General features: G+C 37.1%; 1 protein-coding gene across 3 annotated transcripts in view; it reads right to left on the bottom strand.

Annotated features, from left to right (window-relative positions):
- Window positions 1–26,408, bottom strand: part of UPRT (uracil phosphoribosyltransferase homolog) — a 99,936-nt gene that overhangs the window by 4,278 nt on the left and 69,250 nt on the right. Inside the window, exon 7 of one of the 3 annotated variants that reach the window (XM_042974078.1) lies at window positions 25,002–25,841. The exons of the other annotated variants lie outside the window; for them this stretch is intronic. Within the exon in view, the coding sequence (XP_042830012.1) occupies window positions 25,825–25,841 (17 nt within the window). The 3' untranslated portion in view covers window positions 25,002–25,824. Of the gene's footprint in view, window positions 1–25,001; window positions 25,842–26,408 lie in introns of those variants that run through there. 3 annotated transcript variants of the gene reach the window in all.

Here is a 26,408-nt window from a genome sequence, read left to right as displayed (position 1 = left end):
ATGTCAGAGAAATTACTGCCTGTGTTCTCTTTTATGCATTTTATGGTATCAGGTCTCACACTGAGGTCTTTAATCCACTTGGAGTTTATTTTGTGTATAATGTTAGAAAATAGTCCAGTTTCATTCTTGCCTGTAGCTGTCTAGTTTTCCCAACACCATTTATTAAAGAGACTATTTTTTTCCCCATTGTATATTCTAGCCTCCCTTGTCATAGAGTAATTGACCATATAATTGTGGGTTTATTTCTCTGTTCTAGCCCTTTGATCTATGTGTTTATTTTTGTGCCAGTACCATATTATTTTGATTACTACAGATTTATAGTATATGTTGAAATTTGGGATTGTGATACCTTCCGATTTCTTTTTTCTCAAGATTGCTTTGACTATTCAGAGTCTTTTGTGGTTTAATACAAATTTTGGGATTATTTGTTCTAGTTCTGTGAAAAATCCTGTTGGTATTTTGGTAAGAATTGCAGCGAATTTATAGATTTATTTGGGTAATATGGACGTTTTAACAATATTTTCCTTCTAATACATGAGCATGGAATATCTTTCCATTGGTTTATGCCATCTTCAATTTTTTTCTTCCATGTTTTATAGTTTTCATAGTACAGGTCTTTTACCTCCTTGGTTAAGTTTATTTCTAAATATTTTAATCTTTTTGGCGCAATTGTTAATGCAATCATTTTCTTTGTTTCTTTGCTACTTTATTGTTAATGCATAGAAACACTACTGATTTCTGGGTGTTGATATTGTATCCTGCAATTTTACTGAATTTATTAGTTACTTCTAATGTTTTTTTGGTGGAGTATTTAGGGATTTCTAGGTATAGAATCAGGTCATCTGCAAATAGTGACAGCTTAAATTCTTCCTTACCAATATGGATGCCTCTTATTTCTTTTTTTTTGTCTGTTATAGCTAGGACTTCCAGTACTATATTGAATAAAAGCAGCAAGAGTGGAGAGCCTTGTCTTCCTGATCTTAGAGAAAAAGCTATCATTTTTTCATTATTGAGTATGATGTTATCTTTGGGTTTTTCATATATGGCCTTTATTTTGTAGAGGTATACTTCTTCTAAACCTACTTTGTTGAGAGCTTTTATTATGAACAGATGTTGATTTATCAAATGCTTATGGGGCATCTATTGAGATGATCATATGATTTTATCCTTCATTTTGTTGATGTGTTATATCATGTTGATTGATGTGCAAATATTGAGCCATCCTTGCATACCTGGAATTAATACCACTTGATTTTGGTTAATGATCTTTAATGTATCATTGAATGCAATTTGATACTTTGTTCAGGTTTTTTGCATCTGTTTATGAGGGACACTGGCCCATAGTCTTTTTTATGTGTTGTCTTTGGTTTAGGTATCAGGGTAATGCCGGCCTTGTAAAATATAGTTGGAAGCTTTTCTTTCTTTTCTGTTTCTTGAAATAGTTTGAGAAGAATAATTACTAACTCTTCTTTAAGTGTTTGGTAGAATTTATTTGTGAATCCATCTGGTCCTGGACTTTTATATTTTGGTAGTTTTTGACTGATACAATTTTGTTCCTAGTAATTGGTCTGTTAGATTTTCTATTTTCTATTTATTTCTGATTCACTTTTGGAAGACTGTATGTTCATAGTAATTTATTCATTTTTTCTAGGTTGTCCAATTTGTTGCCATATAATTTTTCATAGTATTCTCTGATAATCCTTTGTAATTCTGTGATGTCAGTTGTTACTTCTCCTTTTATTTATTTTATTTATTTGGCTCCTTTCTCTTTTTTCTTGGTGATTCTGAATAAGGGTTTATTAATTTTGTTTACCTTTACAAAGAACAAGATCTTGGTTTCAGTGATATTTTTCTATTGCTCTTTTAGTCTCTATGAAATTTATTTCTCTTCCAACCTTTATTATTTCCTTATTTTGACTCATCTTGGGCTTTGTTTGTTCTTCTTTTTCTAGTTGCTTTAGGTATAAAGTTAGATTGTTTATTTCAGCTTTTTCTTGTTTCATGAATTTCTTCACTGATCCATTTGTTGTTTAGTAGCATGTTCTTTAGCCTCCGTGTATTTGTGTTTTCTTGTGATTAATTTTTTTCTTGTGATTTATTTCTAGTTTCATAGCATTATGGTCAGAAAGGATGCATGTTATGATTTTAATCTTAATTTTTTTTAGTTTGTTTTGTGATCAAACATGTGATCTCTGTTTTCTTGTTGATTTTTTTTGGCCTGGATGATGTATCTATTGATGTAAGTGGACTGTTAATGTCCCCTATTATTATTGTATTACCATCAATTTCTCTCTTTATGTCCATTAATGTTTATTTTATGTATGTAGGTGCTTCTATGTTGGGTGCATAGATATTTACAATGGTTATATCCTATTGTTGGATTGATCCCTTTATCACTATGCAATACCTTTTTTTGTCTCTTGTTACAGTTTTTGTTTTAAACTCTATTTTCTCTGATATTGTTATTGCTACCCTAGATTTTTTATCTTACATTTCCATTTAAATGTTTTTTCATCTTTCACTTTCAGTCTTTAAGTGTCTTTAGGTCTGAGATGTTTCTTCCAGGCAGCATATGGATAGGTCTTACTTTTTATCTATTCCACCAAATTATATCTTTTGATTTGAGCATTTAGATCATTTACATTGAAAATAACTATTGATATGTATGTACTTATTGCCATGTTGTTAAAATTTAATGGTGTTTTTTTATAGTTCTTATCTGTTTCTTCTTCTCTTGTACTTTCTTTGTGCTTTATGAGTTCCTACAGTGTGATGTTTGGGTTTCTTTCCCTTTGTTTTTTGTGCATCAGTTATAGGGTTTGGTTTTGTGGTTATCATGTGGCTCATATATAACATCTTAAGTATGTAGCAGCCTATATATTAAATTGATGGTCATTTAAGTTCAAACACATTCTCAGAAAATCTTTTATCTTACTCCCTTCTCCACATTTTATATATATACTGCCATCTTTTGCATCTTTTTAATAGTTTTGTTATGTCTAATTATAGCCATTTCTTTTCCACTTAAAGAAGTCCCTTTAACATTTCTTATAAGGCTAGTTAAAGTCTTTAATGCTGGAGATAAACTCCTTTAACCTTTTTGTCTGGGCAACTCTTTATCTCAATTTCAATTCTGAATCCTAACCTTGCTGGGTATTCTTTTTTGTAGGGTTTTGTTTTTTTTTATTCAGCACTTTGAATAAATCGTGCCACTTCCTTCTGACCCACAAAGTTTATGGTGAAAAATTTATGTGGCTTTTGTTTATGTGGCTTTTGTTTCTCTCTTGTTTCTTTTAAAATTCTCTCTTAATCTTTAACATTTGACATTTTACTTATCATGTGTCACGGTGTGGACATCCTTGGTTCATTTTGTTTAGAGCTCTCTGTGATTCTTGAACTAGGATATATATTTCCTTCCCTGGATTAGAGATATTTTCACCTATTATTTCTTCAAAGTTTCCTGGCCCTTTCTCTATTCCCTTCCTAGGACTTCTATAATTCAAATGTTTTTCCTTGATATTGTCCAAGATATCCCTTAACCTGTCCTCATTTTTTAAATTCCTTTATCTTTTTGTTGTTCAACTTGAGTGCTTTCCACTATTCTGTCTTGTAGATCACTTATACATTCTTCTGCATCCAATCATCTACTGTTGATTCCCTTTAGTGTATTCCATTCAGTTATTGTATTCGAATCTAATTGGTTCTTTTTCATATTTTGTATATTTTTATTATAGGTCTCAGAGTTTTTCCACTCTTCTTTACAACTAGGTGCGCATCATTAAGAGCATTACTTTAAATTCTTTACCAAGCACATTACTTATCTCTATTTCAATTAGTTCTATTTCTGAAGTTTTGTCTTTTTCTTTCTTTTGGAGCATATTCCTCTGACCCCCCCCCCCCCATTACACCTGATTTTGTTTCTACGAATTAGGTAAAATAGGCACATCACCTAACTTGAATAAATGTTTTTTTGTATAACTGTCCCCCATGTAGATTGTGCTTGATGAATTTTCCTGGCTGGCTGCAGCTATGGTTGTCATGGGCTAGAAGTCCAGAGACCTCCACAAAGTGGCATCTTGGCTGGATAGCTAAAACCAATGTTGGTGCAGGTCAGGGGTCCTTGGGTTCTAAGTGCTGAGAGCACCCTAGCAGGACAGATGAAGCTGAAGTAGATACAATCCAGTGTATCAGGGGACACTGTGCAGTGGACACCCTGTCAGGCCAACTAAGGCTAAAGTGGATGCCAGCCAGGTTGTCCTAGAGGCACCCTGGCATGACAGCAAAAGTTGAAATGGGTGCATTAGTTTCAGGAGCAGGAGACATAACTGGATTTTCTAACACAGAGAAAAAGGCAGAGCCTTACACAAAATGCCAAGATGGAAGAATTCATCCGAAATGAGAGAACAAGATAAGGCCCTGGCCAGAGATCAAAGCAAAACAGATATAAGTAATATGCCTGAAAGAGAATTTCAAGCAACAATCATAAGGATACTCACAGGGCTTGAGAAAAGAATACAAGACATCAGGGAGACCCTTACTGCAGAGATAAAAGAATTAAAGAAGAATCAATCAGAAATAAAGACTTCAATAAGATTGGAAACAGGCTTGATGGATGAAAGAAGGCTGAAGAAGCAGAGGAATGAATTAGTGATATAGAATAGAAAATAACGAAAAATACTGAAGCTGAATGAAAGTGAGAGAGACTTATGGAACACAATAGACTTAGGGATATCAGTGACTCCATCAAACAGAATAACATTCATATTATAGGAGACCCAGAACAAGAAGTGAGAGAAAATGGATAGAAAATTTATTTGAGGAAATAATAGCTGAAAACTTCACTAATCTGGGGAAGGAAACAGACCTCCAGATTCAGGAGGCACAGAGGACTCTCATCAAAATCAACAATAACAGGCCAACACCGATATATATTGTAATTAAATTTGCAAAATATACTGATAAAGAAAAACCTTAAAAGCAGCAAAACAAGTCATTTATTTACAAGGGAAGACCCATCAGGCTAGCTGGATATTTCTCAACAGACAGGTGGCAAGCCAGAAAGGAATGGCAGGATATATTCAGAGTGCTGAATGGGAAAAATCTGCAGACAAGAATACTCTATCCAGTAAGGCTATCATTCATAATAGAAGGAGAGATAGTTTCCCAAACAAAAACTAAAGGAATTTGTGACCAATAAACCCAACCTGCAAGAAATACTAAAGTAAAGGGGACTCTTTGAGTGGATAAGAAAGATGAAAAGTGACAAAGACAAAATATATTATCAGAAAAAATCTCCAGGAACAATGACAAAACAAGCAATGGCACTAAATATGTATCTATGAATAATTACTCTGAATGTAAATGAACTAAATGCTCCAATCAAAAGACATAGGGTGTCAGAATGGATTTAAAAAAACAACATCCATCTACATGCTGCCTACAAGAGACTCCTTTTAGACCTAAAGACACCTGCAGATTGAAAGTGAGGGGATGCAGAAATATTTGCCACACAAAAAGATGTCAAAAGAAAGCCACAGTAGCAACACGTATATTGGACAAAGTAGACTTTAAACCAAAGACTGTAACAAGAAATGAAGAAAGGCACTATATCATAATAAAAGGGTCTATCCAACAATAAGACCTAAAAATTGTAAACATTTGTGCACCAAAAATAAGAGCACCCAAATATGTAAAACATTTAGTTACAAACATAAAGGAACTATTGGGTAATAACACAATAATAGTAGAGGATTTTAACACACCACTTACATCAACTAAACAGCTAAACCAATCAGCTAAACAGAAAATAAACAAAGAAACAATAGCTTTGAATGACACATTGGACCAGATGAACTTAACATATATATTCAGAACATCCCATCCCAAGAAAGCAGAATACACATCATTTCAAGTGTACATCGGACATTCTACAGAATAGATCAAATACTAGGTCAAAAATCAGGTCTAAAATACTACAAAAAGATTCAGATCATATCATGCAACTGTTCTGACTACAATATTATGAAAGTTGGAATCATCTCAGGAAAGTTTTGGAAAGACCACAAATACAAATAGATTAAACAACATGCCACTAAACAATGAATGAGTCAATCAGCAAGTCGAATATATATATATATATATATATATACACACACACATATCCCAAGAGGGATGTATATAGCAATATAGGTCTAACTTAAGAAGACGGGGCTCCTGGGTGGCTCAGCCGGTTGGGCGGCTGACTTCAGCTCAGGTCATGATCTCACAGCACGTGAGTTCGAGCCCCAAGTCCGGCTCTGTGCTGACGGCTCAGAAATTTGTTTCTCTCCGTGTGTCTCCCTCTCTCTGCCCCTAACCGACTCGCATTCTGTCTCTGTCTCTCTCAAAAATAAGAAAACATTTAAAAATTTTTTTAAAAAGAAGCAAGAAAAAATATCAAATAAAAAACCCAACCTTACACTTAAGGGAACTACGAAAAGAACAACATACAAAGCCTAAAGCCTAAGGAAGGAAATAATAATGATTACATTAGAGATAAGTGATATAGAAACTAAAAAAATACAGAACAGATCAATAGAACCAGGAGGTGATTCTTTGTAAAAACTAATAAAATTGATAAACTTTTAGCCAGATGTATCAAAAAGATGAAAGAAAGGAACAACAAAAAAATAAAATCACAAATGAGAGAGGAGAAGTAACAACTAACACCACAGAAACACAAAGAGTAATAAGAGAATATTATGAAAAACTATATGTCAACAAATGGGAGAACTTGGAAGAAATGGATAAATTCCAAAAAAATATATAAACTACCAAAACTGAAACAGGAAGAAATAGAAAACTGGAACAGACTGATAACCCACCAAAAAAATGAATCAGTAATCAAAAATCTCCCTGTAAACAAAATTCCAAGGCCATATGGAGTCACAGGGGAATTCTATCATTTAAAGAATAGTTAATACCTATTCTTCTTAACCTATTCCAAAACAAAAAAAGGAAAGACAACTTCCAAATTCATTCTATGATGCCAGCATTACCCTGATACCAAAACCAGATAAAGACTCCACTGAGAAAGAGAACTACAGGCCAATATCCATGATGAACATGGATGCAAAATTTCCCAATAAAATACTAGCAAACTAAATCTAACAATACATTAAAGGAATCATTCATGATGACCAAGTGGGATTTATTCATGAGTTGCAAGGGTGGTGCAGTATTTGCAAATCAAACAATGTGATACACCACATTAATAAAAGAAAGATAAGAACCATATGACCATTAGAATAGACGCAGAAAACGCATTTGACAAAATATCACATCCTTGTCACATCCTTGTTGATGAAACACTCAACAAAGAAGGTTTAGAGGAACATACCTCAACATCATAAAGGCCATCTATTTAAAATCCACAACTAATATCATACTCAATAGGGGAAAACTGACAGTTTTTCCTCTTTGCTCAGGAACAAGACAGGGATGTCCACTCTCACCACTGTTATTTAACATAGTACTGGAACTCCTAGCCTCAGCCATCAGACAACAAAAATAAACAAAGTTACCCAAATAAGCAGGAAAGAAGTAAAATTTCACTATTTTCAGATCATGATACTCTATATAAAAGCCTAGGAAGACTCCACCAAAAAACAGCACTGAGGAGCTAAAATGGCAAGGTTAGGAGGACCCAAGCTTGCCTTGTCCCTTGAAAACAGCTAGATAAATATCAATTCCTTCTGAATACCTAAGAAATCTGAGGACTGACAGAACAAAGTGCACAACTAGAGGGAGAGAGGAGGCCACATCATGGAAGGTAGGAGATGCAGAGACAAGATGTGAGGGAGAAAAAGATAATGGGCACTTCAGAGTGGAAGGAATCCTGGTCATGGAGAGAGGAGGGAGGAGAGAGGAGAGAGGAGAGGGGAGAGAGGAGAGCGCACAGCAAACAGGGGTTCACACAAGGAAAACACCCAAAGCCATTGACTTGCAAAACCAGAGGAAATTATTTTCGTGAGTTTTTACGACCAGCAGGGCTTACTTTTAGCAGTCCGTGTTGTGACTGGTGGGGAGCTCAACAGGTGCTGCAGTGTTCCTATGGATAAGGATGGCATATAGTCTGTACCAGATGGCATGATCAGAGCATCCTCTGGGATTCACTGGGAGAATTTTCCCCCTTTTTGTACTGCATCTAGGAGAGATGGCATTGAATCTTCAGGGACAAAAAGGCCTGCAAGCAACATTACAATGTCCTGTCCTCCAAAATAGGTTCAGAGACACTTGCTGAGGGTGGCTAACATGGACACGGCTCTTTGCTGTACTTCACAGCAAAATCCATGCCCCTACATTTTGGTGTGACTGTCCTTATGGAATAAACCTGCATCACTCATAGTGCAGTGAGACCCTCCTCCAGAGGACCAGTGCAGATCCCCACCATGCCAGATTCCTAACGTTTGTTGTTTTAAAACTCAGCCAGCCTGTCTGGAATACAATGTACGTGCACTAGACTGCCAGGTGGGCAGACAGACCAGATACAGACAGGGTGAAGGCAGGGACCAGAGGGACGCCTGGGACACATGAAGGGATATTGTTTCCTCTCCTGGGAGGGCTACCCAGAAAACTGTATGAACTCCCCCTCTCCAGGACATGGGAGGAGGCTGGCACCATTTCTATCCTCTGCCCCTCAGTATAAACTAACTTCAGTAAGCAGCACAGCACCAACAGTGGCAGTCAAAACCACTTACACCAAACCCACATCCCTGTGCTCTGTAGGTGCTGCTTTTGTCAGGCAAGTGTGCCTGAGAACCAAAGCCATGGGCCGCTCCCCTGGAAGACCATCACAAAACCGCCACAGACACCATGTCTGCTGACCAGTGTTCTGCAAAACATCAGCTCTAGTAGAAAGAGCATCAGGTCTCTTAAGAAGCAGACCAGAGCAAACCTGGTTAAAACTCGCCACACTCTGGACAGGGTCCAAACACTCCCCACCGAAGGCAAGGAGAAACTTTGTGCAGGACTAACTTGAAGGAAAATGTATACAAAACACAGCAGCAGAGTACACACAGCATACACCATTGATACTTCCCGAAGGGCCAGGCCCTGGACAGTATATAACCTCTATAAAGCCATTACTCTCAGGACCAGTAAACATGACAGGCTTTCCTAACACACAAAAGAACACAGAGACTTAGAAAATAGGCTATTATTGAGGAATTCACCCCAAAAGAAAGAGCAAGTAAAGGTCATGGCCAGGGATCTATTTAAAACAGATATAAGGAATATGCTTGATCCAGAATTTAAAGCAAAAATCACAAAGGTACTAGCTGAGCATGATAAACTCATAGAAGACACCCTTACTGCAGAGATAAAAGACCAAAAACAGTCAAGACAAAATAAAAAGACCCATAAGCGAGATGCAAAACCAACTGGTGGTAATGATGACAAAGGTGATAGAAATAGAAAAAAGAATAAGTGATACAGAAAATAAAATTCTGGAAAATAATGAAGATGAAGAAAGGGAAAGAAAAATATTGAATCACGAATATAGACTTAAAGAACTCAATGACTCCAAAAAGAGTAATAACATTTGGATCATAGGAATCCCAAAGAAGAGAGCAGAATGGATTCTCCAGAGCCAAGCATAGAAGAGAGGCCCACAGAAGAGGGTAGGAAGGGGAAAGAGGCGGTGCGCGCCAAACGGACTGGCGGGAGGGTGCCGGGGCATAGGGGCAGCCCGCCGGCAAAGCAGAGCCCCTGAGTCTGGCTTGCAAAAGCGGAGGGGCCGGACGAAGTGTGTTCAGACAGCAAGAGGGACTTAACAGCTGGAAGGTTATAAGCTAACAGCTCTGCTCAGAGAACGGAGAACGGGAGGGCTGGAGGACAACAGGAGGGAGAGTTGTTGAGCTCCAGACGACAGAGCTCAGCTTGGCGGGGAACAAAGGCGCTCGCCAGCGCCATCTCCCTCACCCACCCCCCCAGTCAAAACCCAAAGGGAACCAGTTCCTGTCAGGGAACTTGCTTGGACTGTGCAAACACCCAACACGGTGCTTCTGTGGATCCATCCCTCCAGCGGGTCTGACTCCCTCCGAGTGCCCCAGGGCCCCTCCCAAAGTGGATCACCAAAGGAAAAGCCAGCTGAGCCTGCCCCTCCCACCCCTGTGCACTGTGTGGATCCACCCCAGCTAATACACCAGATGCCCAGCACCACAAGTCTGGCAATGTCCAAGTAGCCCAGACAGGCCATGCCACCCCACAGTGAATCCCACCCCTAGGAGAGGGGAAGAGAAGGTACACACCAGTATAACTGTGGCCCCAGCGGTGGGCTGGGGACAGATATCAGGTCTGACTGTGGCCCTGCCCACCAATGCAAGTTATTCAAGACAGCACAGGGGAAGTGCCCTGCAGTTCCGCACCACTCCAGGGACTATCCAAAATGACAAAACAGAAGAATTCCCCGCAAAAGAATCTACAAGAAATAACGACAGCTAATGAACTGATCAAAAATGATTTAAACAATATACAGAAAGTGAATTTAGAATAATAGTCATAAAATTAATCACTGGACTTGAAAACAGTACAGAGGACAGCAGAGAATCTATTGCTACAGATCAAGGGACTAAGGAACAGCCAGGAGGACCTAAAAAATGCTATAAATGAGCTGCAAAATAAAATGGAGACAACCACAGCTCGGATTGAAGAAGCAGAGTAGAGAATAGGTGAGATAGAAGATAAAATTATGGAAAAAGAGGAAGCTGAGAAAAGGAGAGATAAAAAATTCCAGGAGTGTGAGGGGAAAATTAGAGAAATAATTGATGCACTAAAGACGAATAATATATGCATACTTGGTATTCCAGAAGAGGCAGAGAGAGAGAAAGGTGCTGAAGGTGTACTTGAAGACATAATAGCTGAGAACTTCCCTGATTGGGGGAAGGAAAAAGGCATTGAAATCCAAGAGGCACAGAGAACTCCCTTCAGACGTAATTGGAATCGATCTTCTGCACGACATATCATAGTGAAACTGGCAAAATACAAGGATAAAGAGAAAATTCTGAAAGCAGCGAGGGATAAACATGCTCTAACATATAAAGGGAGACCTATAAGACTCGTGACCGATCTCTCTACTGAAACTTGGCGGGCCACAAAGGAATGGCAGGAGATCTTCAATGTGATGAACAGAAAAAATATGCAGCCGAGAATCCTTTATCCAGCAAGTCTGTCATTTAGAATAGAAGGAGAGATAAAGGTCTTCCCAAACAAACAAAAACTGAAGGAATTCATCACCACTAAACCAGTCCTACAAGAGATCGTAAGGGAGATCCTGTGAGACAAAGTACTAGAGACATCGCTACAAGTATGAAACCTACAGACATCACAATGACTCTAAACCCATATCTTTCTATAATAACACTGAATGTAAATAGACTAAATGCACCAACCAAAAGACATAGGGTATCAGAACGGATAAAAAAACAAGACCCATCTATTTGCTGTCTACAACAGACTGATTTTAGACCTGAGGACACCTTCAGATTGAAAGTGAGGGGATGGAGAACTATCTATCCTGCTGCTGGAAGTCAAAAGAAAGCTGGAGTAGCCATACTTATATCAGACAAACTAGACTTTAAATTAAAGGCTGCAACAAGAGATGAAGAAGGGCATTATATAATAATCACAGGGTCTATCTATCAGGAAGAGCTAACAATTATAAATGTCTATGCGCCGAATACGGGAGCCCCCAAATATATGAAACAATTACAAACATAAACAACCTTCTTAATAAGAATGTGGTAATTGCAGGGGACTTTAACACCCCACTTACAACAATGGATAGATCATCTAGACACACGGTCAATAAAGAAACAAGGGCCCTGAATGATACATTGGATCAGATGGACTTGACAGATATATTTAGAACTCTGCACCCAAAGCAACAAAATAAACTTTCTTCTCAAGTACACATGGAACATTCTCCAAGATAGATCACATACTGGGTCACAAAACAGCCCTTCATAAGTAGAGATCATACCATGCATACTTTCAGACCACAATGCTATGAAGCTTGAAATTAACCACAGGAAAAAGTCCGGAAAAACTCCAAAGCATGGAAGTTAAAGAACACCTTATTAAAGAATGAATGGATCAACCAGGCAATTAGAGAAGAAATTAAAAAATATATGGAAACAAATGATGATGAAAATACAGCAATCCAAACGCTTTGGGATGCAGCGAAGACAGTCCTGAGAGGAAAATACATTACAATCCAGGCCTATCTCAAGGAAGAAGAAAAATCCCAAATACAAAATCTAACAGCACGCCTAAAGGAAATAGAAACGGAACAGCAAAGACACCCTAAACCGACCAGAAGAAGAGAAATAATAACTATTAGAGCAGAAATAAACAATATAGAATCTAAAAAAACTGTAGAGCAGATCAATGAAACCAAGAGTTGGTTTTTTGAAACAATAAACAAAACTGATAAACCTCTAGCCAGGCTTCTCAAAAAGAAAAGGGAGATGACCCAAATAGATAAAATCATGAATGAAAATGGAATTATTACAACCAATCCCTCAGAGATACAAGCAATTATCAGGGAATACTATGAAAAACTATATGCCAACAAACTGGACAACCTGGAAGAAATGGACACATTTCTAAACACCGACACACTTCCAAAACTCAATCAGGAGGAAATAGAAAGCTTGAACAGACCCATAACCAGAGAAGAAATTGAATCACTTATCAAAAATCTCCCAACAAATAAGAGTCCAGGACCAGATGGCTTCCCAAGGGAGTTCTACCAGACATTTAAAGCAGAGATAATACCTATCCTTCTCAAGCTATTCCAAAAAAATAGAAAGGGAAGGAGAACTTCCAGACTCATTCTATGAAGCCTGTATTACTTTGATTTGTAAAGCAGACAGAGACCCAGTAAAAAAAGAGAACTACAGGCCAATATCCCTGATGAATTTGGATGCAAAAATTCTCAATAAGATACTAGCAAATCGAATTCAACAGCATATAAAAGGAATTATTCACCATGATCAAGTGGGATTCATTCCTGGGATGCAGGACTGGTTCAACATTTGCAAATCAATCAATGTGATACATCACATTAATAAAAGAAAAGATAAGAACCATATGATCCTGTCAATCGATGCAGAAAAAGCATTTGACAAAATTCAGCATCCTTCTTAATAAAAAACCCTCAAGAAAGTCGGGATAGAAGGAACATATTTAAACATCAAAGTCATTTATGAAAAGTCCACAGCTAACATCATCCTCAATGGGGAAAAACTGAGAGCTTATTCCCTGAGATCAGGAACACCTCAGGGATGTCCACTCTCACTGCTGTTGTTGAACATAGCGTTGGAAGTTCTAGCATCAGCAATCAGACCAAGAAAGGAAATCAAAGGCATCAAAATTGGCAAAGATGAAGTTAAGCTTTCACTTTTTGCAGATGACATGATATTATACATGGAAAATCCAATAGTCTCCACCAAAAGTCTGCTAGAACTGATACATGAATTCAGCAAAGTTGCAGGATACAAAATCAATGTACACAAATCACTTGTATTCTTAGACACTAATAATGAAGCAACAGAAAGACAAATAAAGAAACTGATCCCATTCACAATTGCACCAAGAAGCATAAAATACCTAGGAATAAATCTAACCAAAGATGTAAAAGATCTGTATGCTCAAAACTATAGAAAGCTTATGAAGGAAATTGAAGAAGATATAAAGAAATGGAAAAACATTCCATGCTCATGGGTTGGAAGAATAAATATTGTCAAAATGTCAATACTACCCAAAGCTATCTACACATTCAATGCAATCCCAATCAAAATTGCATCAGCATTCTTCTCGAAGCTAGAACAAGCAATCCTAAAATTCATATGGAACCACAAAAGGCCCCGAATAGCCAAAGTAATTTTGAAGAAGAAGACCAAAGCAGGAGGCATCACAATCCCAGACTTTAGCCTCTACTACAAAGCTGTAATCATCAAGACAGCATGGTATTGGCACAAAAACAGACACATAGACCTATGGAATGGAATAGGAACCCCAGAATTAGACCCACTAAAGTATGGCCAACTCATCTTTGACAAAGCAGGAAAGAATATCCAATGGAAAAAAAAAGACAGTCTCTTTCACAAATGGTGCTGGGAGAACTGGACAGCAACATGCAGAAGGTTGAAACTAGACCACTTTCTCACACCATTCACAGAAATAAACTCAAAATGGATAATGGACCTGAATGTGAGACAGAAAAACATCAAAACCCTAGAGGAGAAAACAGGAAAAGACCTCTCTGACCTCAGCCACAGCAATTTTTTACTTGACACATCCCCAAAGGCAAGGGAATTAAAAGCAAAAATGAACTATTGGGACCTCTTGAGGATAAAAAGCTTCTGCACAGCGAAGGAAACAATCAACAAAACTAAAAGGCAACCAACGGAATGGGAAAAGATATTTGCAAATTACGTACCGGACAAAGGGCTAGTATACAAAATCTATAAAGAGCTCACCAAACTCCACACTGAAAAACAAATAATCCAGTGAAGAAATGGGCAGAAAACATGAATAAACCCTTCTGTAAAGAAGACATCCGGATGGCCAACAGCCCCATGAAAAGATGCTCAACGTCGCTCCTCATCAGGGAAATACAAATCAAAACCACACTCAGATATCACCTCACGCCAGTCAGAGTGGCCAAAATGAACAAATCAGGAGACTATAGATGCTGGAGAGGATGTGTAGAAACAGGAACCCTCTTTCACTGTTGGTGGGAATGCAAACTGGTGCAGTCGCTCTGGAAAACAGTGTGGAGGTTCCTCAAAAAATTAAAAATAGACCTACCCCATGACCCAGGAGTAGCACTGCTAGGAATTTACCCAAGGATACAGGAGTACTGATGCATAGGGGCACTTGTACCCCAATGTTTATAGCAGCACTTTCAACAATAGCCAAATTATGGAAAGAGCCTAAATGTCCATCAACTGATGAATGGATAAAGAAATTGTGGTTTATATACACAATGGAGTACTACGTGGCAATGAGAAAGAATGAAATATGGCCCTTTGTAGCAACGTGGATGGAACTGGAGAGTGTGATGCTAAGTGAAATAAGCCATACAGAGAAAAAGGGTTACCATATGTTTTCACTCTTATGTGGATTCTGAGAAACTTAACAGGAACCCATGGAGGAGGGGAAGAAAAAAAAAAGAGAGAGGTTAGAGTGGGAGGGGGCCAAAGCATAAGAGACTCTTAAAAACTGAGAACAAACTGACAGCTGATGGGGCGTGGGAGGGAGGGGTGGGTGGGTGATGGGTATTGAAGAGGGCATCTTTTGGGATAAGCACTGGGTGTTGTATGGAAACCAAATTGGCAATAAATTTCATATATTTAAAAAAAAGAATCCCAAAGAAGAAAAGAGGGAATGGGGGTAGAAGGTTTTTCAAGGAGATTTAGTCAAAAATTTCCCTAATCTGGGGAAGGAAATAGATAACCAAATACAGGAAGCTCAGAGAACTCCCATCAAAATCAACAAAAGAAAGCCACCAGCAACACATATGGTTGTTAATTTGCAAAATATAGAGATAAAAAATTCCTAAAGCAGCAAGACAAAAGAAGCCCTCAATTTACAAAGAAAGACAAATAAGTGTAGCAGCAGATCTGTTCACAAAAACATCATAAGTCAGAAGGGAGGACCTGATATATTCAACATGCTGAACTGGAACAATATGCAGACATGTATATTCTATGAAGCAAAGCTATCATTCATAATAAAAGGCTAGAGAAAGAGTTTCCCAGACAAAAACAAAAACAAAAACACTGAAGGAGTTTTGACCAATAAACTAGCCCTGCAAGAACTATAAAAGGGGACTCTTTGAGTGGGAAAGATAAACCAAAAGTGACAAACACTAGAAAGAAACAAAATCTCCAGAAACAATGAAAAAACAAGTAATAAAATTGCACTAAAGTCATCTATCAGTAATTACTCTGAATGTAAATGGACTAAATGCTCCAATAGAAAGACACAGGTGTCAGAATGGATAAAAAAAATCAAGACCCAAAGGTGTCAGAATGGATAAAAAAATCAAGACCCATCAATATGCTGCCTATAAGAGACCCATTTTATACCTAAACATACCTGTAGATTGAACGTGAGGGGATGGAGAAATATTCACCATGCAAATGGAAGTCCAAAGGAAGCTTGAGTAGCATCACTTATATCAGACAAGCTAGATTTTAAGCCAAAGACTGTAACAAGCAATGAAGAAGGGCACTATATAATAATAAAGGAGTCTATCCAACAAGAAAATCTAACATTTGTGAATATTTATGCCCCCAATATGAAACAACCCAAATATATAAAACATTTAGTAACAAACATAAAGAAACTCATTGATAATAATACAATAATAATAGTAGGAAACTTTAACTCCCCACTTATATCAATGGATAGATCATCTAAGCGGAAAATCAACAAGTAAACAAGGGCTTTGAATGACATACTAGACTGGATGGACTTAACAGATATATCCAGAACATTTCTTCCTAAAGCAGCAGAAAAATTCTTTTCAAGTACACATGGAAAATTCTCCAGAATAGATCAAATACTAGTTTACACATAAAGCCTCAACAAGTACAAAAAGATTGAGATTGTACCAGGCATCTTTCCAACCACAAAGCTATGAAACTTAAGGTCAACCACAAGAAAAACTTTGAACGACTACAAATACATGAAGGTTAAAGAACACCCTACTAAAGAATGAATGGGTCAACCAGGAAATCAAAGAAGAAATGGAAAAAGTACGTGGAAACAAAGGAAAATGAAAGCATGATGTTCCAAAACCTTTGGGATGCAACAAAAGCAGTTATAAGAGGGAAGTATATAGCAATACAGGCCTGCCTCAGGAAGAAAGAAAAACCTCAAATATGCGACCTAACCTTACACCTAAAGGAACTACAGAAGGAAGAAATGAAGCCTAAATCCAGCAGAATAAGGGAAATAATAAATATTAGAGCAGAAATAAATGACATAGAAACAAAAATAATCCAGTAGAACATATCAGTGAAACCAGGAGCTGGTTCTTTGAAAAAAAAGAAAATAAAATTGATTAACCCTTTGCCAGAAATATCAAAAAGAAAAATGAAAGGACCTAAATAAATAAACTCACAAATAAGACAGGAGAAATAAAACCAACAGGGCAGAAATAAAAACAAGTATAAGGGGCGCCTGGGTGGCTGAGTTGATTAAGCACCCGATTTTGGCTCAGGTCATGATCTCATGGTTTGTGAGTTTGAGCCCCGCATCAAGCTGTGTGCTGACAGCTCAGAGCCTGGAGCCCGCTTGGGATACTGTGTCTCCCTGCCCCTTCCCTGCTCACACTCTGTCTCTCTCTGTCTCTCAAAAATAAATAAATGTTTACAAAAAAATTTTTTAATAAAATAAAAATAAAAACAAGTATAAGAAAATATTATGAAAAATTATGTGCCAACAAATTGGACAACCTGAAAGAAAAGGACAAATTTCTAGAAACATATAAACTACCAAAACTGAAACAGGAAGAAATAAAAAACTTTAACAGACTGATAACCAGCAAAGAAATTTAATCAATAATCAAAAATATTCAAATATACAAAAATCCAGGGCCAGATGGTTTTACAAGGAAATTCTACCACACATTTAAAGGAGAGTTAATACCTGTTCTTCCTAACCTATTCCAAAAAATAGAAATGGAAGGACAACTTCCGAATTCATCTATGCAGCCAGCATTACCCTAAATCTGATCCCATTCAAAGACTCCACTAAAAAAAGAACTACAGTCCAATACCCTGATGAGCAACAATGCAAAAATTCTCAACAAAATACTAGTAAATCAAGTCCAAGTATACATCAAGTTATTCATTCACCATGATCAAGTGGGATTTGTCCCTGAGTTGCAAGGGTGGTTCAATAATTGCAAATCAATAAACATGATACACCACATTAATTTAAAAAGGATAGGAACCAAGTTATCCTCTTAATACATGCAGAAAAAGCATTTCACAAAGCACAACATCCATTCTTGATGGAAGCCCTCAACAAAGTAGGAATACAGGGAACATAAAGGCCACATACAACATAAAGGCCACATACAAAAACCCTCAACATAAAGGCCACATACAAAAACCCTCAGCTGATATCATCCTCAATGGGGAAAAAACTGAGAGCTTTTTCTCTATGGTAAGGAGAAAGATAAGGATGCTTATTCTCACCACTGTTATTCAGCATAGTACTGGAAGTCCTAGCAACACTATTCAGACAAAGACAAAATAAATGCATCCAAATTAACAAGGAAGACGTCAAAGTGTCACAATTTGCAGATGACATGATACTCTACGGAGAAAGTCCAAAAGACCCCCCCCCTCAAAAATTACTAGAACTGATACAAAAATTCAGGAATGTCACAGGATACAAAATCAGTATACAGATTTTTTTTGTGTTTCTATACACCAATAATGAAGCATCAGAAACAAAAACGAAAGAATCAATCCCATTTACAATTGTACCAGTAATTACAAGATACTTAGGAATAAGCCTAACCAAAGAGGGAAAATATCTGTATTCTGAAAACTATAAAAACTGATGAAAGATATTGAAGATGAAACAAACAAACGGAAAGACATTTAAAACTCATGAATTTGAAGAACATTATTAAAATGTCTATACTACCCAAAGTAATCTACACATTTTATGCAATCCCTATCAAAATACCAGCAACATTTTACACAGACCTAGAATAAACAATCCTAAAATGTGTATGGAACCAAAAAAGACTCCAAATACCCACAGCAATCTTCTAAAAGAAAAGCAAGGTGGAAGCATCACAATTCTAGACTTCAAGTTATAGCACAAAGTCGTAGTGATCAAGACTGTATGGTACTGGCACTAACACAGACAAAGATCAATGGAACAGAATAGAAAATCCAGAAATGGACTCACAACTATATGGTCAACTAGTCTTCAACAAAGCAGGAATGAATGTACAATGGAAAAGAGACAGAATCTTCAGCAAATGGTGTTGGGACAACTGGACAGCAACATGTAAAAGAATGAAACTGGAACACTTTCTTACACCATACACAAAAATATGTTCAAAACGGATGAAAGACCTAAATGTGAAACAGGAAACCATTAAAATCTTAGAGGAGAACACAGGCAGTAACTGCTTTGATATCAGCCATAGCAAATGCGTACTACACTCATCTCTTGAGGAAAGGGAAACAAAAGCAATAATGAACTATTGGGACCCAATCAAGATAAAAAAAACCTTTGCATGGTGAAGAAAACAATTAGCAAGACTAAAAGGCAATCTTTAGAATGGGAGAAGATATTTACAACTGATATATCTGATAAAGGGTTAATATCCAAAATATATGAAGAACTTATAAAACTCAATACTCAAATAATCCAGTTTAAAAATGGGCATAAGTCATGAATAGATATTTTTCCAAAGACATTCAGATCACTAACAGACACATGGAAATATGCTCAACATCATTCATCATCAGGAAAATACAAATCATACTTCAATGACATATCAAATCACACCTGTCAATATGGCTAAAATTAATAACGAACAAACAGATGTTGGCGAGGATGCAGAGAAAGGGGAGCCCTATTTCACTGTCGTTGGGAATGCAAAGTGGTGCAGCCAGTCAGGAAAACAATATTCCAAAAAATTTTAAAATAAAACTATCCTAAGTTTCAGCAAATGCACTACTAGGTATTTACCCAAAGGATACAAAAATACTGACTCAAAGGGAAACATGCACCGTGATGTTTATAGCAGCATTTTCAACAGTAGGCAAATTATGGAAAGAACCCAAATATCCATCAACTGATGAATGGATACAGAAGATGTGGTGTGGTGTGTTTGTACACACACACACATACACACACACACACACACACAATGGAATATTATCAGCCATCAAAAATAATGAAATCTTGCCATTTTCAATGACATGGGTGGAGCTAGACTGCATTATGCTAAGCAAAATAAGTCAGTCAGAGAAAGACAAATACCATATGCTTTCATTCATTTGTGGAATTTAAGAAACAAAACAGGTGAACATAGGGCTAAAAAAAAAGAGTGGAAAACCATAAAAGAGACTCTTAACTATAGACAATAAACTGAGGGTTTCTGGAGGGGGGGTAGGCAGGGGATGGGGTAAATGGGTGATGGGTATTAAGGCAGGCCTTGTTGTGATGCATCCTGGGTGTTATATGTATATGATAAATCATTAAATTTTACTTCTGAAATTAATATTACATCATATTTTTCCAAACTGTAATTTAAGTAAAGACTTGAAACTACAAAGAAAAAAAAACACATAGTGTGATTGCATGAATAAAAAACAGGACCCCTATTTGCTGCCTACAAGTGACTCATTTGGAATGTAAAGATACATATAGATTGAAAGTGAGGAGATGGAGAAACATTTACCATGCAAATGGATGTGAAAAAAAGCCAGGGTAACAATACTTATATCAGACAAAATAGTTCTTACAACAAAGACTATAACAAAAGACAAAGAAAGACACTATAGAATCCCAAAGTGGACAATCCAACAAGAAGACATAACAATTGTAAATATTTATGCACCCAACATTGGAACACCCAAATTCTTAAAGCCATCAATAACAAACATAAAGGAAATCATCAATAGTAATACAATAATAGCAGGGGACTTTAACACCCCACTTACAACAATGGATTGATCATCCAAGCACACAATAAACAAAGAAACAGTAATTTTTAATGACACATTGGACCAGATAGATTCAACAGATAATTCCAGAACATTCAACCCTAAAACAGCAGCATACACATTCTTGACAAGTGCTCGTGGAACATTCTCCAGAATAGATTGCATAATAGGACACAAAACAAGTCTCAACAAATTTATAGAGATCAAATTAATTCCATGCATCCTTCCTGACCACAATGCTATGAAGCTAGAAATCAACCCCATAAGAAAAAATCTGGAAAGAGTGCAAATACATGAATGTTAAATAACATGCTACTAAACAATAAATGGGACAACCAAGAAATCAAAGAGGAAATTTAAAAAATACATGGAGACAGGGGCACCTGGGTGATTCAGTCAGTTGAGCGTCCAACTCTTCATTTCAGCTCCAGTCATGATCCTAGAGTTGTAGAATCGGGCCCGCATCCGGCTCCACAGTGAGTGAGAAGCCCGCTTGAGATTCTCTCTCACTCTCTCTTTGCTACTCTTCCCCACTCGTGCTCTCTCTCTCCCTCTAAAATAAAAATTAAAAAAATAAAAATACATGTAGACAAATAAAGAAGAAAGAAACACTGGTCCAAAATCATTGGGATGCAGCAAAAGCTATTCTATGATGGAATTTTTGCATAACAGGCCTACCTCAAGAAACAAGAAAAATCTCAAACAACCAAAACTTACACATGAAGGAGCTAGAAAAGAGGGACCAACAAAACCTAAAACCAGTAGAATAAAGGAAATAATAAAGATTAAAGCAGAAATAAGCAAAATAGAGACTTAAAAAAACCAATAAAACAAATCAATTACACCAGGAGCTACTTCTTTGAAAAGGTGAACGAAATCAATACATATTTAGCCAGACTCATCAAAAAAAAAGCGAGAGGAAGAAGATGCAAATGAGCAAATAAAAAAAGAGGAGAAATGAAAACTGACACCATAGAAATACAATTATAAGAGAATATTATGAAAAACTATATGCCAACAAATTGGACAACCTAGAAAAAATGGATAAATTCCTAGAAACATATAACCTCCAAAACTTGAATCAGTAAGAAATAGAAAATTTGAACAGTTACCAGCAATGGGCTTGAATCACTAATCAAAAAACCCCCAAGAAACAAAACTACAGGATCAAATTGCTTCACAGGTGAATTCTACCAAACATTGAAATAAGGGTTAATATCTATTCTCAAAATAGTCCAAAAAATACAAGAGGAAGTATAACTTGCAAATTCATTCTATGAGAGGCCTGCATTATGCTGATACCAAAACCAGATAAATACACTACAAAAAAAGAATACTATAGGCCAATATCTCTGATGAATTTACATGCAAAAATCCTCAACAAAATGTTACCAAACTGGATCCAACAAGACATTAAAAAAATAATTCACCACAATCAAGTAGGATTTATTCCTAGGTTGCAAGTGTGGTTCAGTATTTGCATATTAATCAGTGTGATATGTCACATCAATAAAAGAAAGGATAAAAAATACGACCATTTCAATAGACACAGAAAAAGCATTTGACAAAAGTATAACATCCATTCATGATAAAATCCCACAACCAAGTAGGTTTAGACGGAACATACATCAATATAATAAAGGCCATATATGAAACACCCATAGCTAACATCGTACTCAAGGGTGAACAACTGAAAGCTTTCCCCCTAAGGTCAGGAATCAGACAAGGATGTCCACTATCACCATTACTATTTAACATAGTACTGGAAGTCCTAGCCAGAGCAATCAACAAGAAAAATGAACAAAAGGCATCCAAATTGACAAGGAAGAAATCAAACTGTCACTATTTGCAGACAACATGATACCCTGTATAGAAAACTGAAAAGACCAAAAAGTGCTAGAACTGATATACAAATTCAATAAAGTCACAGCATACAAAATGATCATACAGGAATCTGTTTTGCATTTTCATACACCAATAATGAAACAGCAGAAAGAGAAATCAAGGAATCAATCCCATTGACAATTACACCAAAAATCATAAGATACCTAAGAAATGGAAAAACATTCCATGCTTATGGATTGGAAGAACAAATATTGTTAAAATGTGTACACTACACAAAGAAATCTACACATTTAATGCAATCCCTATCAAAATATCACCAGCATTTTTTCACAGAACTAAACAAACAATCTTAAAATTTGTATGGAATATCAAAAGATCCCAAATAGTTGAAGCAATCTTGAAAAAGAAAAACAGAGCTAGAGGCATCACAATTCCAGACTTCAAATTATATTACAAAGCTAAGTGATCAAAACAATATGATACTGGCACAAAAATAGACACATAAATCAATAGAACCGAATGGAAATGCAGAAATGAAACCACAACCATATGATCAATTAATCTTTGATGAAGCAGGAAAGAATATACAATGCTAAAAATAATGTCTCTCCAGCAAATAGTGTTTTTTTATTTGTGGTTACCATTAGTTTTGTATACAACTTCTGCATATAGCAGTCTATATTAAGTTGACCATTGTTTAAGTTTGAACCCATGCTTTACTTCTCCCTCCCCACACACATTTTAGGTGTTTGGTGTCATATTTTCCACCCTTTTATTTTGTGAATACATTGAATGACTTTTTATAGAAATACTTGTTTTTACTGCTTTTGTGTTTCCTATTTTACATAGTCACTTTGGTCTTTCCTTTCCACTCAAAGAGTCCCCTTGAATATTTCATGGAAAGCTGGTCATGAACTCCTTTTGCTTTTGTTTGAGAAACTCTGTATCTTATTTTGTTCTGAATGACAGCCTTGGTGGCTGCAGATTTTCCCTTTCAGAACTTTTAATATATCATGTCACTCTTTTCTGGCTTGCTAAGTTTCTGCTGAAAAATCTGTTTATAACCTTATGGGGTTTCCCTTGTATCTAACTGTTTTCTTTTCTCTTGCTTCTTTAAATTTTTTTTATCACTACTTTTTCCATTTTGATTACTACATGTCTTGGTGTGGACCTCCTTTGGTTGATTTCTGTTGGGGGATCTCTGTGCCTCCTGGACCTGGATATCTGTTTCTTTTGCTAGATTAGGGGTGTTTTCAGCTATTATTTCTTCAAGTAAATTTTCCTCCCCTTTTTTTTCTCTCTTCTTCTGGGATCCCCATAATGAAAATGTTATTATGCTTGCTTCAGTCACCACGTTCCCTAAGTCTATTCTCATTTTGCATAATTCTTTTTTGTCATTTTTTTCAGCTTTATTACTTTACATTACTCTGTGTTCTAGTTCATTAATTCATTCTTATGTTTCTTCCAGTCTGCTATATACTCCATTAAGTGTATTTTTAATTTCATTTATTGTGTTCTTCCTCTCTGGTTCTTTTTTTTATGTTTTCTCTCTCTTTCTTAAGGTCTCACTGATGTTCTCTACTCTTCTCAAATCCAGTGAATATCATTATAACATTACTTTAAATTCTCTATCAGACACTTTACTTATGTTTTTTTCACTTAGGTCTCTTGCTGTCGTTTTGTCCTGTCCTTTTTTGTGACATATTCTTCTGTATCCTCATTTTGCCTACCTCTTTATATTTGTGTTAGTAAAGTCAACTATGTTTCTTGCTCTTGAAAGTAGTGGGCCAGATGTACACTTTTAACTAGGTAGCCCTAGTCCTCTTCCAGCAGGAGGAGGAGCTCCACAAAGCTTGCAGAGCCAGCAGGGGCACTTCTCAAAGTGTGCAAAGTTGGGCAGGGGCACAATGCCATGTGGCCACATACTGAAGAAAAGGTTCCCAGACACTTAGACTGAGAGGATGTGCAGGGCTGCCTATGCCAGTGAAACAACAGCAGCAGCAGCAAACTGCATATAGTCTTTATTTCTTGTTTGCCAGATATAAACATCAAACAATGTCTAAGCATGGGAGGAAACCACAAAGAACCCCAGACATAGACCAAACACACATCTGGTGTTTACATGAAAACATGCAGGGAAGATGTACAGTTTCAAGGACTGCTAGGCAATTATAATGGGTCTGTTCCCTAACAGGCTCCTGGGGAATCATGGGGCTCTGGATCTCATAGTGCTATCGAGTTCGACAGCCTTGAGACTAGAATACCTCTGACATTTCAGGAATTGCCCCATTCACTTTCCCAGGGCTTAAAATACACTCTCTAAAAATAACTCCACAATGCCACAAGCTGTGGGCTTCAGTATTCTTCCATAAGGGATGTGCCAGCCACCATGTTGACCTGGCTGGGCTGCTCTACAAAGCATGTGTGGGCAAGGTGTGCACTTTTAACAAGGTGTGCTTGTCCTCCATGGGAGGTCAGGAGGAGCAGTGTTTTCAAAGATTGTGTGAGTCTTCTGGGAGAGGGTATCCAAAGTACCAGGACTGAGGCAAGTCTGGCTGAAGGGGGCAGAGCACAGTGTAAGCAAGTGAGGTAGTAAGTGCTGGTGCAGCGTTGGTTCCTGCAGGTGGCTGTGTGTTTATAGTGACAGGTAGGGGAGAGAATCAGCACCTGTCAGATCCTGTGTGCCTGGTAAAGTTACTGAGCAAACTCTGAGATTAGTAACTAACTCTCCCTCCCATAAGCCCCGGGCAACTTTCAAACTGCTGCTTCCAAGCTGTATCTCCACAGACTGTTTGCTGTGTTTTTCTCTTTAGCACCAAGGGCTCAGATCCTAGAGCACTCTGGGCTCTCTCACAGGAAAGCCCACTGATTTTTAAAATTCCAGGCTTTAAGTCCCACTAGTTGTAAGCATTCATGAAATTCAGCCCCTCTGATTTTCAAAGTCAAATGCTGTGGGGATTTCCCTTCCCTTTGTAGGCTCCCCAGTGTACTAGTCTGTTTCTCACCATTCTCTGAACCCACAGCTCCCTCCTTCTGGTGGTCAGCCCCATGGGTTTTAGGTTCCCACCAAGTGTTCACCCTTCCTACCTGCTTTAATATGGCCTCTTACCTACATTTTGTTGTGGCGTTTGTTCAGCCAGTCTTTGGGTCCTTTTCTGGGTTGTTTGCTCTGATGCAATGTCATCTAGTTGTATCCATGGGATAATATTAGTTTAGGGCCTTCCTACCCTGCCATATTCCCTGGAAGTGGAATATTCCAATCAAAATTCCAATCAAAATAAACTCTAAACAAAACATTTTAAGAGAGATGAACAGGTGTACATTTTATAATGATACTCAAAGATAAAATTCTAATATTCTTGGCAATAAAATGACCAAAACAAAGATGCCAGCTTTCCGCATGTCTTTCAATATTGTAATGCAATTTCTAGTCACAGAAAGTAGGCAAAAAAGGAAGAAAATTCATTCAAGTTGGACGGGAATAACTAAAACTATCTCTATATGCAGATAACATGGTATTTTATATATAAAATCCTAAAGAAAACACACACAAAAAGTTTTAGAGCTAATAAATTCTGCAAAGTTGCAGGATATAAGATCAGTACAGAAAATCTATTATAGCTACACAGTCACAATGAACAATCTAAAAGAAAATTAATGAAAGAATTTCATTTAGAATAGCATCAAAATGAAAAAATACTTAGGGATAAATTTAATCAAGGAGGTAGAAGACTTGTATACTGAAAACTACAAAGCATTGCTGAAGGAAATTAAAGAAAACAGAAGTAAACGGAAAGACATCTCATG

Source organism: Panthera tigris, chromosome X (genome assembly GCF_018350195.1).
Source record: "Panthera tigris isolate Pti1 chromosome X, P.tigris_Pti1_mat1.1, whole genome shotgun sequence".
In the NCBI taxonomy this organism is placed as follows: Eukaryota; Metazoa; Chordata; class Mammalia; order Carnivora; family Felidae; genus Panthera; species Panthera tigris.
The sequence above is the reverse complement of the archived record's forward strand: the minus strand, read 5'-3'. Positions and strand labels throughout refer to the sequence as shown.